General features: G+C 44.2%; 1 protein-coding gene across 12 annotated transcripts in view; it reads right to left on the reverse strand.

Annotated features, from left to right (window-relative positions):
• The window catches only part of LOC140459645 (AP2-associated protein kinase 1-like), a 130,988-nt gene that overhangs the window by 84,033 nt on the left and 34,502 nt on the right, over positions 1–12,453 (reverse strand). For all 12 annotated transcript variants that reach the window (XM_072553966.1, XM_072553970.1, XM_072553967.1 and 9 more), the window contains exons 4-5: positions 11,992–12,134; positions 10,730–10,851 (exon numbers count right to left, since the gene is read on the reverse strand). In XM_072553966.1, coding sequence (XP_072410067.1) covers positions 10,730–10,851; positions 11,992–12,134 — 265 coding nt within the window. The remainder of the gene's footprint in view (positions 1–10,729; positions 10,852–11,991; positions 12,135–12,453) is intronic.

The raw sequence follows: 12,453 nt of genomic DNA on the forward strand, positions 1-12,453 counted from the left end.
GTCCTCTGGGACCATTCCTCATTCCAGTGATTTCTGAACGATCACCACAAAGGCTTTGACTATCCCTTCAGCTATCTTCCTTCGAACTCTGGGTGTAGTCCATCTGGTCCAGGTGACTTAATCACCTTGAGACCATTCTGTTTTTCCAGCACCTTCTCCTTGGTGATGGCCAGTGGCTCAATGTCCACTTTTGCCTCTCTTTTTAACACTTAAACAGCAATTAATGAATGCAAAGGATCCATGAGATACTACCAGAAAAACTAACGTCATTTACAAGATACCATGCAATAACTGTCAAAAAAACCGACATCAGACAAACTAGCAGGAAACTTACCACCAGGATACATGAACACCAACTGGCCACGACCCACTATCACTAATTTCTACACATACAGATAAAGAAGGACACCACTTTGACATACGTCCTAGGACAGGCGAAACAAAGACACGCATGAGAATTCTTAGAGACATGGTATTCTAACCAAAACTTCATGAATAAACACAGGGATTTGGATCCCATTTACCTTCCTGGAAATGACATCACCCACATTAAGAAACCAAGACCTATTCATAGAGAGGTGGGACATACCATTAGCACTTCACCGAAGACTCGCACTGATGATGGTGACGAAATGTCTGAAAACCTTACAGCCCAGCGAGCTAACTTACATCCTGATCAATCTGAGCTACAAATCTTCTCAAAAGCTGTTATCTAACGAAACTCTTACAGTCTTCCTCTATATTACTGGCGAGCTTAACCTCATATTTCACCTTCTCCCTCCTGATTTCTTTTTTTGTTACCCTCTGTTGGTCTTTGTAAGCTTCCCGATCCTTTGATTTCTCATCTCCCTTCACCACATTATATGCTTTCTCTTTTGCTTTTATGCTATTCTGGACTTCTCTCGTCAGCCATGGATGCCTCATCCTCCCCGCACCATGCTGCTTTTTCCTTGGGATGAATCTCTGCTGCGTCTCCTGAATCACTCCCAGAAACTCCTGCCATCGCTGTTCCACTCTTTCACTGACTGAGCTCCTCTCCAATTCTATCCAGCTCCTCCCTCATGCTACTGTAGTTGCCGTTATTCAGCGGTAATACTGTTCCCTCTGATTCTAACTTCTGCTCTCAAATTGCAGAGTAAATTCAATCATGTTATGAAAACTACTTCATAAGGGTTCCTTCACCTTTAGCTCCTTTATCAAGTCTGCCTCATTGCACAACATTAAATCCAGTATTTCCGATTTATAGTGGGCTCTACCACAAGCTGTTCTAAAAAGCCATCTCGTAGACATTTCACAAATTCTTTTCTCTTGCAATCCACTATCACCTGATTTTCCCAGTCCACCGACATGTTGAAATGTCCCATGAGTACCGTAACTTTGCCTTTCCAAAACATTTTTTCTATCTCCTGGTGTATCTTGTGCCCCATCTCCTGACTATTAGGAGGCTTGTACATAGTTGGAGTAATAATGTTTTATTTTAAACTTTGTGGTTCCTCAATTCTACGCACATAGATTCTACATTATCTGACCCTACTTCGTTTCCTAGTACCGATTTAATTTCATTTCTCACTCATAAGGCAACCCAACCCCCTCTGCCCAACTGCTTATCTTTTCAATGGGATGTATATCCTTGAATATTCAGCACTCGATCCTGATCCCCTTGTAGCCATGTTTCCACAACGCCCACCACATCATACCTGCTGATTTCTATCTGCGTCAGGAGCTCATTTATCTTATTCCTTACACTGTGTGCATTCAGATAGAATACCTTCAGTCTGTATTTACCATCCCTCTTCTCAGTGTCATTCATTTGTTCAGTGTGTTGTAGTTTGATTGCTAACCCTTTCCATACACTCTTTGGAGGCAAATCTCACACAACCCCAATTCTCTTAAATGTCTTGCACATAAGCAAATGTCAATCGATGTCACCATGGATCACTGTGATTGCACATGCACACTCATCATCTGGCACAACGCTCCAAAATTCTTTCGACTCTCTGGGCCTCGTTACAGGTCCATTCCCACTCTCAGCCATTCTGAGCCAATGTACACACGTTCAGGGCACATCAAAATTAGCAGAACCAAGATATCTCCAACTTGGATGGTCACAACACCTTTAACATCATGAGTACAGGGAACATAACAGGACTGACACCAAACAATAGTGAACACCGGGTTAAGTAAAGATATATATGGGCAGAGGACCAAAAGCTTGGTCGAAGAGATGAGCTTTAGAAAGTGTCGTCTTCAAGAAGAACAGAGAGGTTTACTGACGAAATTCCAAGCCAGCAGAAGGCTCAGCTGCCAATGGGGACACAAGTGAAAACTGAACAAGTTGACAGGCAGAGAAACACCGTGATATCAAACAGTTGCAGGACTGAAAAAAGACACAGAAACTCGTAAAAGCCTGGAAAGATCAACTGCCACAAATTTGCAAACATGGAATTTCTTCAAAAATGGATTTACTCAACCAGCATCTTAAGTGAAAGTGAGGACTGCAGACGCTGGAGATCAGAATCGAAAAATGTGCCGCTGGAAACGCGCAGGTCAGGCAGCATCTGGGGAGCAGGAGAATCGACGTTTTGGGCATAAGCCCTTCTTCAGGAATGAGGAGGGTGCGCCAAGCAGGCTAAGATAAAAGGTAGGGAGGAGGGACTTGGGGGAGGGGCGTTGGGAATACGATTGGTGGAAGGAGGTTAAGGTGAGGGTGATAGGCCGGAGAGGGGGTGGGGGCGGAGAGGTCGGGAAGAAGATTGCAGGTCAAGAAGGTGGTGCTGAGTCCGAGAGTTGGGATTGAGATAAGGTGGGGGAGGGGAAATGAGGAAGCTGGAGAAATCCGCATTCATCCCTTGTGGTTGGAGGGTTCCTAGGAAGGTGGAAGATGATGCGCTCTTCCTCCAGGTGTCGTGTTGCCATGGTCTGGCGATGGAGGAAGCCAAGGACCTGCATGCCCTTGGCGGAGTGGGAGGGGGAGTTGAAGTGTTCAGCCACGGGGCGGTTGGGTTGGTTGGTCCGGGTGTCCCAGAGGTGTTCCCTGAAATGTTCGGCAGGTAGGCGGTCTTTCTCCCCAATGTAGAGCAGGCCACATCGGGTGAGCGGATGCACTAAATGATGTGTGTGGAGGTGCAGGTGAATTTGTGATGGATATGGAAGGATCCCTCCCTCCCTCCCCTTCCTAGACATCGCCATTTCTATCTCGGGTGACCGACTCAACACGACATTTACTTTTAACCGACCGACTCCCACAGCTACCTAGATTACATCTCCTCCCACCCTGCCCCCTGTAAAAATGCCATTCCATATTCCCAATTCCTTTGCCTCCGCCGCATCTGCTCCCAGGAGGACCAATTCCAAAACCAAACAACCCAGATGGCCTCATTCATCTAAGACCGCAATTTCCCCTCAGACATGGTTGACAATACTTTCCACTGCATCTCCTCCACTTCCCGCTCCTCCGCCCTTGAACCCCGCCCCTCCAATCGCCACCAGGACAGAACCCCACTGGTCTTCACCTACCACCCCACCAACCTCCAGATACATCATACCATCCTTCGTCATTTCCGCCACCTCCAAACAGACCCTACCACCAAGGATATATTTCCCTCCCCTCCCCTATCAGCGTTCCGGAAAGACCACTCTTTCCGCGACTCCCTCATCAGGTCCACACCCCCCACCAACCCAATCTCCACCCCCGGCACCTTCCCCTGCAACCGCAAGAAATGCAAAACTTGCGCCCACACCTCCCCCCTTACTTCCCTCCAAGGCCCCAAGGGATCCTTTCACGTCTGTCACATAACCATTGGACTCAGCACCGCCTTCTTGACCTGCAATCTTCTTCCCGACCTCTCCGGCCTATCACCCTCACCGTAACCTCCTTCCACCTACTGCATTCCCAAAGCCCCTCCCCCAAGTCCCTCCTCCCTACCTTTCATCTTAGCCTGCTTGGCACACCCTCCTCATTCCTGAAGAAGGGCTTATGCCTGAAAAGTCGATTCTCCTGTTCCTTGGCTGCTGCCTGACCTGCTGCGCTTTTCTAGCGGCACATTTTTTTGCATCTAAAGTGGGCCAGTAAGCATGGGAGTAGCAGGCAGCAAGTTTTGATTCAGTTGAAAGATGAAAGATTAAGATAGAAGATGACAAGTTGCGAGTCCTGACAACAATGGAAGCATCCTGTGCGGGACATCAGCAGGTCTTGAGCTGAGGCAAGAATAGTAGGCGGCACGGTGGCACAGTGGTTAGCACTGCTGCCTCACAGCGCCAGAGACCCGGGTTCAATTCCCGCCTCAGGCGACTGACTGTGTGGAGTTTGCACGTTCTCCCCGTGTCTGCGTGGGTTTCCTCCGGGTGCTCCGGTTTTCTCCCACAGTCCAAAGATGTGCAGGTCAGGTGGATTGGACATGCTAAATTGCCCGTAGTGTTAGGTAAGGGGTAGATGTAGGGGTATGGGTGGGTTGCGCTTCGGCGGGGCGGTGTGGACTTGTTGGGCCGAAGGGCCTGTTTCCACACTGTAAGTAATCTAATCTAATACATTTGGCAGCTACAATGTTGAAAAAGCTGGTCTTGACACAAGGGAATACGCATATGGTCAGAAGCTCATTCCAACAACGAAGACGAGGTTGCCAAGGGTCTGGTCTGAGCACAGGTCATTGCCCAAGAGAGGTCTGGATTCAGTGGCTCAGAACAGGTTCTGGTTTGATGATCTCAATATTTAGCTGGAGAAAATTCAAAGTCATTGTACACTGGATATTGGACAAGCATTGTACTGAATTAGGGATGGTGGATGGATCATGAAGGGTACTCATGAGGTAGAATTGTGTATTGACAATATACACATAGCATCTGATGTTGTGTTTTCAGATCACGTCTCAGAGTGGCATGCAGGCAGACTGAACTGATTCCACTTTGTACAAATCGATCAAACTTCTTGTTTGCCAAGAAGCCTGGGAACAAAGGGTTTCACAGCACAAGCATTTTTCTTTGAATGCATGACCATATATAGTCAAATATTCCAGCACTTCAGAATCGAAAGCTCAATGAAAATAAGTGCTGCTGAGCCGTTTCATCTTTTTATTGTCAAGGCTTTTGAATGCATCAGCCAGAAACCATTTCTCCTTGAAGAAGCACTGTAGAACGCATGTTGAGAATTACTGTTGATATTGAATCTGTTGTTTAGCAAGTCTGGAGATATTTTTATCCTTCCACACCTATGAGATCATAATTGGCTGCAAGACTGGGTCCTTCCATTCTATTCGGATGCGTTTGAATTTCATCAGAGTTCTGGCAGAGCAACACTAAAACAACCTCTGTGCCCAATTTCCCTTTGCCTTCACTTCTCCAACTGCGTTGAAAGCACTTTAGGAAAATGGACTGACAATGTTGTTGGGACCGACATTGGACTGGCGCTGACATTTTCTTCTTTGCATTCATATGAACAGCTCCTAAACTGCTTTCACAGATGCAACGGATTTGTTAAAATAAATCGCGGAGGACAGAAGTGTTCTGGTCTTAGCTTGCAGGAAACTTTCAGAAGTGTGGTGAAAAAAAAAGGCAAGATTCTATTCCTTCTTCGCGTTCACTCCTTTTGCCTGCAGGACCTCATCCATCCTACCCAAGAAGTAGATCCCGTGGCCTTTGGAGATCAGGGATAGGAAACAGAATTCGGAACAATAAAAATCAAAATAGGAAGTGGCGTGAAGGCATTCTGTCTGCATCATTACATTTGTCGAGGCCCTGAAACCAGCTCACGAAACCAGCTTGCTGCTGTTCACATCCGAAAGGAGAAGGTTGTTGTTCTGACTGCAGCTGGAGACACACCCACAGAACATGCATCCACTCCATTACTAACTCTATGAACAATGGTCTGTTTGCTCAGAAAAGCTGTTAAGAGCGAGAAAGCCTTGTGTCAAGGAGACGTGATCTGTAAATGCACATTTCGGAAAGAATCACTTCCTCTGATGTTTATGGAATTCCAGGAAACAAGACTGAGACCAACACTGCCTCTTGGTTCCACAACCAAATTGACAACAATGCTCTTGAAAAATTTAGGGAGGGGAATGAGACAACACTTAATTCATCCCTGGCATTCCACCAGTTTGTCAATACAATGCACTTAATTACAGCATGGCTCAAATTCTCAGATGGTTCCCAGCACTGTCACAAACACATAGCGAACAGCCATGAAGCAGGGTCAGTGACTCAAAACATTAACTTTGTTTTCTCTGCACAGGTGTTGTCAGACCTGCTGAGTTTCTCTCCCATTTTCGTTTGTGTTTGTTTCTGAATACCAGCATCCGCAGTTCTTTGTTTTATTATAAAACCACGTATTCTTTGCCTCACAATTCCAACCTAATAACTGTCTTCAGACATGACCTGAGCTCACTCACAGAACTTCTGCTACCATTCTGCTGGGAACGTTTCGAATTTCAGTGGATGTTACACAAAGATTTTGTGATAATCCTCAATACATTACTGAAACTCTTGATAGTTATGACAGATCTAAATGCTACCCAAATTTAACGACTCGGCGGGAGGAAATAAACAGCTTGGGAGTCAACTAAAAACTTAAGCTTTGCTTCATCTGACATCATACACTCAGATGTTCATTGCTTCAAAGTTGGAGGCATTTCACAATACACAAGTGCTGAAGCGTACTCAAACTTCCGAACGTATTTTTAAAATTCAGTAAATTAAATACAAAAACTATGTATTCATCATACAGAGAACAATGAAAATATATACTTCAGGGAATCTGAATACTAGGACTTGTTAAAAAATTGCTTTGTTGCAAAGAGGATGGTGTCCAGCGAGGGAAACGCTCCAGCTCTTGCTTGTGTGCACTGAGCATTAATCACTGACAGGTCTCCAATTCAGAAGTTGATTTCAGGCACTTCAGAACCCGACAAAACGTACAGCTCTTAGAAACACCGTCTGAAGTTCAGTTTGCATGAAATGGGCAAACACATCCGTGATACATGCCTCCGGTTCTAAATAATTTCAATGTGAAGTGTTGTACACTGTCAGCAATGGCCAAGTTGGAAACATTCTTGCCTCAGAGTGACCAGGTTCGAGGTCGAGAGGTCAAACATCCAGGGTGCCACGTTGCTGCATTAATGAGAGGCATCTGCACTGACAGAGGTGTTGTCAATCAGACGAGAAGTGAAAGGTCTCAATATGTTTCAAAGAACAGTCAGGGTGTTATGCCTGGTACCCTGGTCAATATTTATCCCCTAATTCTCACAAGGCCTCACAAAGACACATTAATAGCATTTACTACATTGTGACTCATGGGAACTTACTATGCACAGACTGGCTGTTTCCTGTATGACAAGAGCCATCACCAGTCCAAAACAACTCAAACATGGGGTCTAGTGTCTAACCTTCTGGTCAGTGTGGTATGCTCCACATAAATGTAAGCCTTCTGTTCTTTTCACATATTATTTGCAGCAGGACAACAGTCCCTTTGGCTCTCGGAGGACAGGATTTATTGATTCCTCATTATCTGAAATGAAAACATACATTGCTGGAGGAACTCAGCAGGTCTGGCAGCATTTGTGGTGAAAAAGCAGAGTCAATTTTTCAACTGGAGTGACCCTTCATCAGAGGTTCTCCAGGAATTTCTGATTTTGTTTCAGATTTCCAGCAACCGCAGATCTTGGCTTTGTCCTCACTTCTGGTCACCAGCCAAATGCATGCCTGAATTCCAGCAAGCCTTTCCCAACAAAGGCAACATGCAACACCCACCAAATTTCAAGCCAGAGAAGATCCCATCGCCAAAATTAAATATCAGCCATTTTCTTCACACCAACTGTTGGAAACAACCTGACTACTTTAATGAGTTCCAACAGGTTAACTCTTTGCCTCTTTGAAAAGAATACTGCATTAGGATCTTGTTCAAATATGATCACATTAAATCCAACCCTTTGTTTCATTAGAGAGCTATACCTCTTTGGTTTAAAAAAAAGTTGAGATTATCCATGTTTGACGATGTTTCACTCAGAGTCAGGCTGCTCTGGACAGGTGTGTCTTGGTCTTTACCGGGCAAAGTACAATAAGGAGAACCGAAACATCCTCTGCAGCTCCAAGTCTACGTTCAGACGGTTGTGTTACCCATACATTGTCAGGCTACAGGCCAACTCCTTGTTGGAGGAGAAGAGTTTGGAGAAACACTGGGAAAATCCAATTGTTGTATTTCATCAGAACCAAAAACACAGCTCGAATGAGGAAAGACACGAGCGATTTTTGAGAAGATTTGTAGCTCAGGTTGAGGTTCTGGATGTAAGTTGTTCGCTAAGCTGGAAGATTGATTTTCAGACATTTCATCACCATAATAAGTAATATTATCAGTGAGCCTCCAGTGAAGCGCTGGCTTTTTGCCCCACTTTCTAGTTATGTCTTGGTTTCTTCAGGTGGGTGATATCATTTCTGGTTCTTTGTCTCAGAGGATGGTAAATGGGGTCCAAATGAAACAAAGTGACCTTCGAGTGCAAGTTCATAGCTCCTTGAAAGTGGAGTCGCAGGTAAATAGGATAGTGAAGAAGGCGTTTGGCATGCTTTCCTTTATTGGTCAGAGTATTGAGTACAGGAGTTGGGAGGTCATGTTGCAGCTGTACAGGACATTGGTTAGGCCATTGTTGGAATATTGCATTCAATTCTGGTCACCTTCCTATCGGAAAGATGTTGTGAAACTTGAAATGGTTCAGAAAAGATTTACAAGGATGTTGCCAGAGTTAGAGAATTTGAGCTATAGGGAGAGGCTGAACAGGCTGGGATTGTTTTCCCTGCAGCATCGGAGGCTGAGGGGTGACCTTATAGAGGTTTACAAAATTATGAAGGGCATGGATCGGAGAAATAGGCAAAGTCTTTCCCCTGGAGTCGTGGAGTCCAGAACTAGAGGGCATAGATTTAGGGTGAGAAGGGAAAGATATGAAAGAGACCTAAGGGGCAACATTTTCACGCAGAGGGTGGTACGGGTATGGAATGAGCTGCCAGAGAAAGTGGTGGAAGCTGGTGCAATTGCAACATTTAAGAGGCATTTGGATGGGTATATGATTAGGAAGGTTTTGGAGGGATATGGGCCAGGTGCTGGCAGGTGGGACTAGATTGGTTTGGGATATCTGGTCGGCATGGACGGGTTGGACCGAAGGGCCTGTTTTCATGCTGTACATCTCTATGACTCTATGATGTGTTTATTAAAGGATCTCTGGTTAGAATGCCATGCTTCTAGAATACCAACTAGTCACCCACCCTATGATATCAACCACCCTAAGAAACCAAGACATACAAACAGAAAACAGGACAAAACACCAGCACTTCACCGGAGGCTCACTGGTAATGTTACCTAGTGTGGTGACGAAACATCTGAAAACGAACCTTCCAACTCAGTGAGTAAACTTACATCCAAGGAGACACGCTCCAGAAAGAGCTTGAGTGTTTACGCCATCAATCAAAAAAAAAACACAACCTCAAAAAGTGACAGATTATTCTGATGGAACAAGTGATATAGGGAAAAGGAGATCCAACATTTGCATGTCTGTGGATGTTGCATCGCTGAAATTGCATGCACAGATACCAATACCATTATGACAGGGGGTCATTCTTAAGCCCAAGCTGTTGACTTGCTGTGGCACATGTGGCAAGACTTACATGTTATAACTGACACGTCCTGAGCATTTCTGGGGATAGGATATTAGCAGAATGGACAGACAATAGAAGATCTCAGAAAATCCATAACAAACAGAAAGGTCAAGTGTCAATCCATTCTGTCAAATCTGTAACTATTTCACACTAATTCAGTATCAAATTCAAATCACCATTAGGACTTCCGTTTGTCCTGGACTGAAGCCATTCATTTCTTCTGTATTTTGATGTGATATTTCATATTTGGTTTAAGTACAAGCTGCAATCATCTGATCAGAAGAATTATGTCCTCTGAAGTGGGGACAACTTCTGATGCACTTAACTGCTTACAAGATACTAGAACCTGCCCAATAACTACTGGAGGTCTTTCATCAACACCAGGCAAAGACCTGACCACAAATATCCCTGGAATGTATCACAAGCAAGATTTGAGAATTAGAAGACTGACTAATTGCGAGAAAAGAGGTTGTGTGTAGTTATAGAAAGGGTCAGCAATGCTCAAATCAGTCATGGTTAGAAAGAAGAACCTTTGAGTGGAACCTATTCCTATTTGCAAGAAAAACTATCACGCTGAGGAGCTGGCAAAGCACCACTGAGTGCTGATCTCTCATTCATTGGAGAAGGCAAGCAGACATTTCCTTCCTTCATAGCAGTTCATGAGAAAGCATTGAGAGTCCAATATAATCACAAGGTAAAAGCATTAAGCCAATCGAAACAAAGCTAAACCAAGTTAACGATTCAACTCAATGACCTTTAGAAAAGTAATGGACTTGAAACATCAGCTCTGTTTCTCTCTCCACAGATGCCACCAAACCTGTTGATTATTTCCATCAGTTTCTATTTTTCATTTCAGATTTGCACGATCTGCAGTGTTTTGACTTTGCTTGTGTGTTAAGTATCCTTCCCTGCAAGTCCAGAAATGAAGAAATTTGACTTGACAAATTTACTGTGATGGAAGAAGAGTTCAATCTGTGGGTGACCTACCCAGGAACATGACCTGAGGTGTTGCATGGCTGCAGCAAATGTTCACTGAGTTGCTTAGCATTGTCAAAGTTCATTGCTGAAGTATATGGAATGAAATACAAACACTTACTTTTTAATTTCATCTTCAACTGCATTGACTCCTTCAACCTTTGGATTCTGGAATTTATTAGTTGCACTTCCAAAATCACAGAGGACATAATGTCCCTTGTCATGAAGCAGTATATTTTCAACCTGAAGAGGAATATTGTACGTAGTTAGTAGAAGTCACCACTGAGCTTTTGCACCTCAAGCTGCCACACACACGTTTTAAATAAACAACTCTCTAGAATAAACCCAACGTACATTTACTGCATCAAAACCCCATCAATTCTGTTGTTGTCTTTTCTGAATGCAGCTCACCACCCTCACGACCTGAGTCTAGACAGTGGGTGCCAGTGGGAATTGCAGCCCTATTCAACTTGTTTAGTTAAAGTCACTGAACAGCAATAAGGACAAAGAAAAACCCTTGATTAGTTCACATCTGCCAATGCACCATAGATCAGTGCACATGTCTGTAACCTTCCTGATTTGTGTACTACAGGATTGGTGAAGCCCATGCCCTTAGCAACTCAGCCTCTCTGGAATCCAGCAAAGTTCAGCCATTTTCCAAATATAAGTGTACTTGCTGTAAAAACAGGCATCTGCAAAATGGGTCAAGACAGTGCTTCAGGGTTAGAATCTTGAGGAGACCAAAATAACATATCACATACCAGGGCAGCACCCATGATTTATCACACTGGGGAGACAGAAAGATGTATGGCTTCATCTTGTCACAGAATACATGTTCATGGTTCAATATACTGGGGCAACACAGGGGTAGGCGATGGAGAGAGGAACACTGCCTCTTTCTAAGGCCAGACACTGATTCATACTCACAGTCTATTATAGTTGGCAGAGTGGGAGGTAGAACCACACTACACATATACAGAAGCTTGCTTTGTACTCACCAACTCACCGCTAACGGCAGTGGGAGGAGTTCGCTTTTCGGGCACAATTCATTACACCAAGGGACGATGACAAGATAAGTATTGCGTACTACCAAGTACAGAAGCACTCGGTTTCTGACACTTCACCAAACAGTCAAAATCGTCAGGTACTGTTTAACCATTTAAATCACTTGGTAACACAGGGGAGAACAAAACTAATTCTCCCCACCTTTGGTAAATCTTGCATTCCGGACAGAGGAAATTTAAAAAAAAATCTGATTTAATCAGTCCCACTTGTTCAATGTTCTTCAGTCAGGCACAAAACAGAAATAGCACATTGGCCAACATGTTTTAAAATGCATTTGCCCTGAAGACTGTTGTGTCTCCTGCAGCATGTTCTGTTCACCTTCAAATCCCGATGGATGATGGGCGTTTTGCACTGGTGCAACCTTGCTACTGCTTCACATGTGTCACAGAATATCTGCAACACCTCGTTCTCAGTGAAACCAGTCTGCAATCGCTGGTTCATCAGGTTCACAACTTGGCCTCCTGTAACAAAAAAAATGGGAGCAGCAACTTTGTTAAAGTCCACCAGACCCCCACTTCAAAAAACAATCCCCACATACCTCACTCAGCTCAAGAAAGTGTACAAACTTAGCAGCTTTTTAGCTTTCAAAGAAAGCAACCGGGAAAAGGCTCAAGATAGTAAACTCGCAAGAAATGGTAAAGATGGAATACTATTATTAAGCTCGGCTGTGACAGCAAGACAAGTGACACGACACTTCCACTTGGGAACTTGAAAGCCTTCTGGACTCAATATTGAAGTCAACAATTTTAGCGCTTGAACTCTCCCATGTCCTTACCCCAA

This window comes from Chiloscyllium punctatum, chromosome 35 (assembly GCF_047496795.1).
Source record: "Chiloscyllium punctatum isolate Juve2018m chromosome 35, sChiPun1.3, whole genome shotgun sequence".
NCBI lineage: Eukaryota > Metazoa > Chordata > Chondrichthyes > Orectolobiformes > Hemiscylliidae > Chiloscyllium > Chiloscyllium punctatum.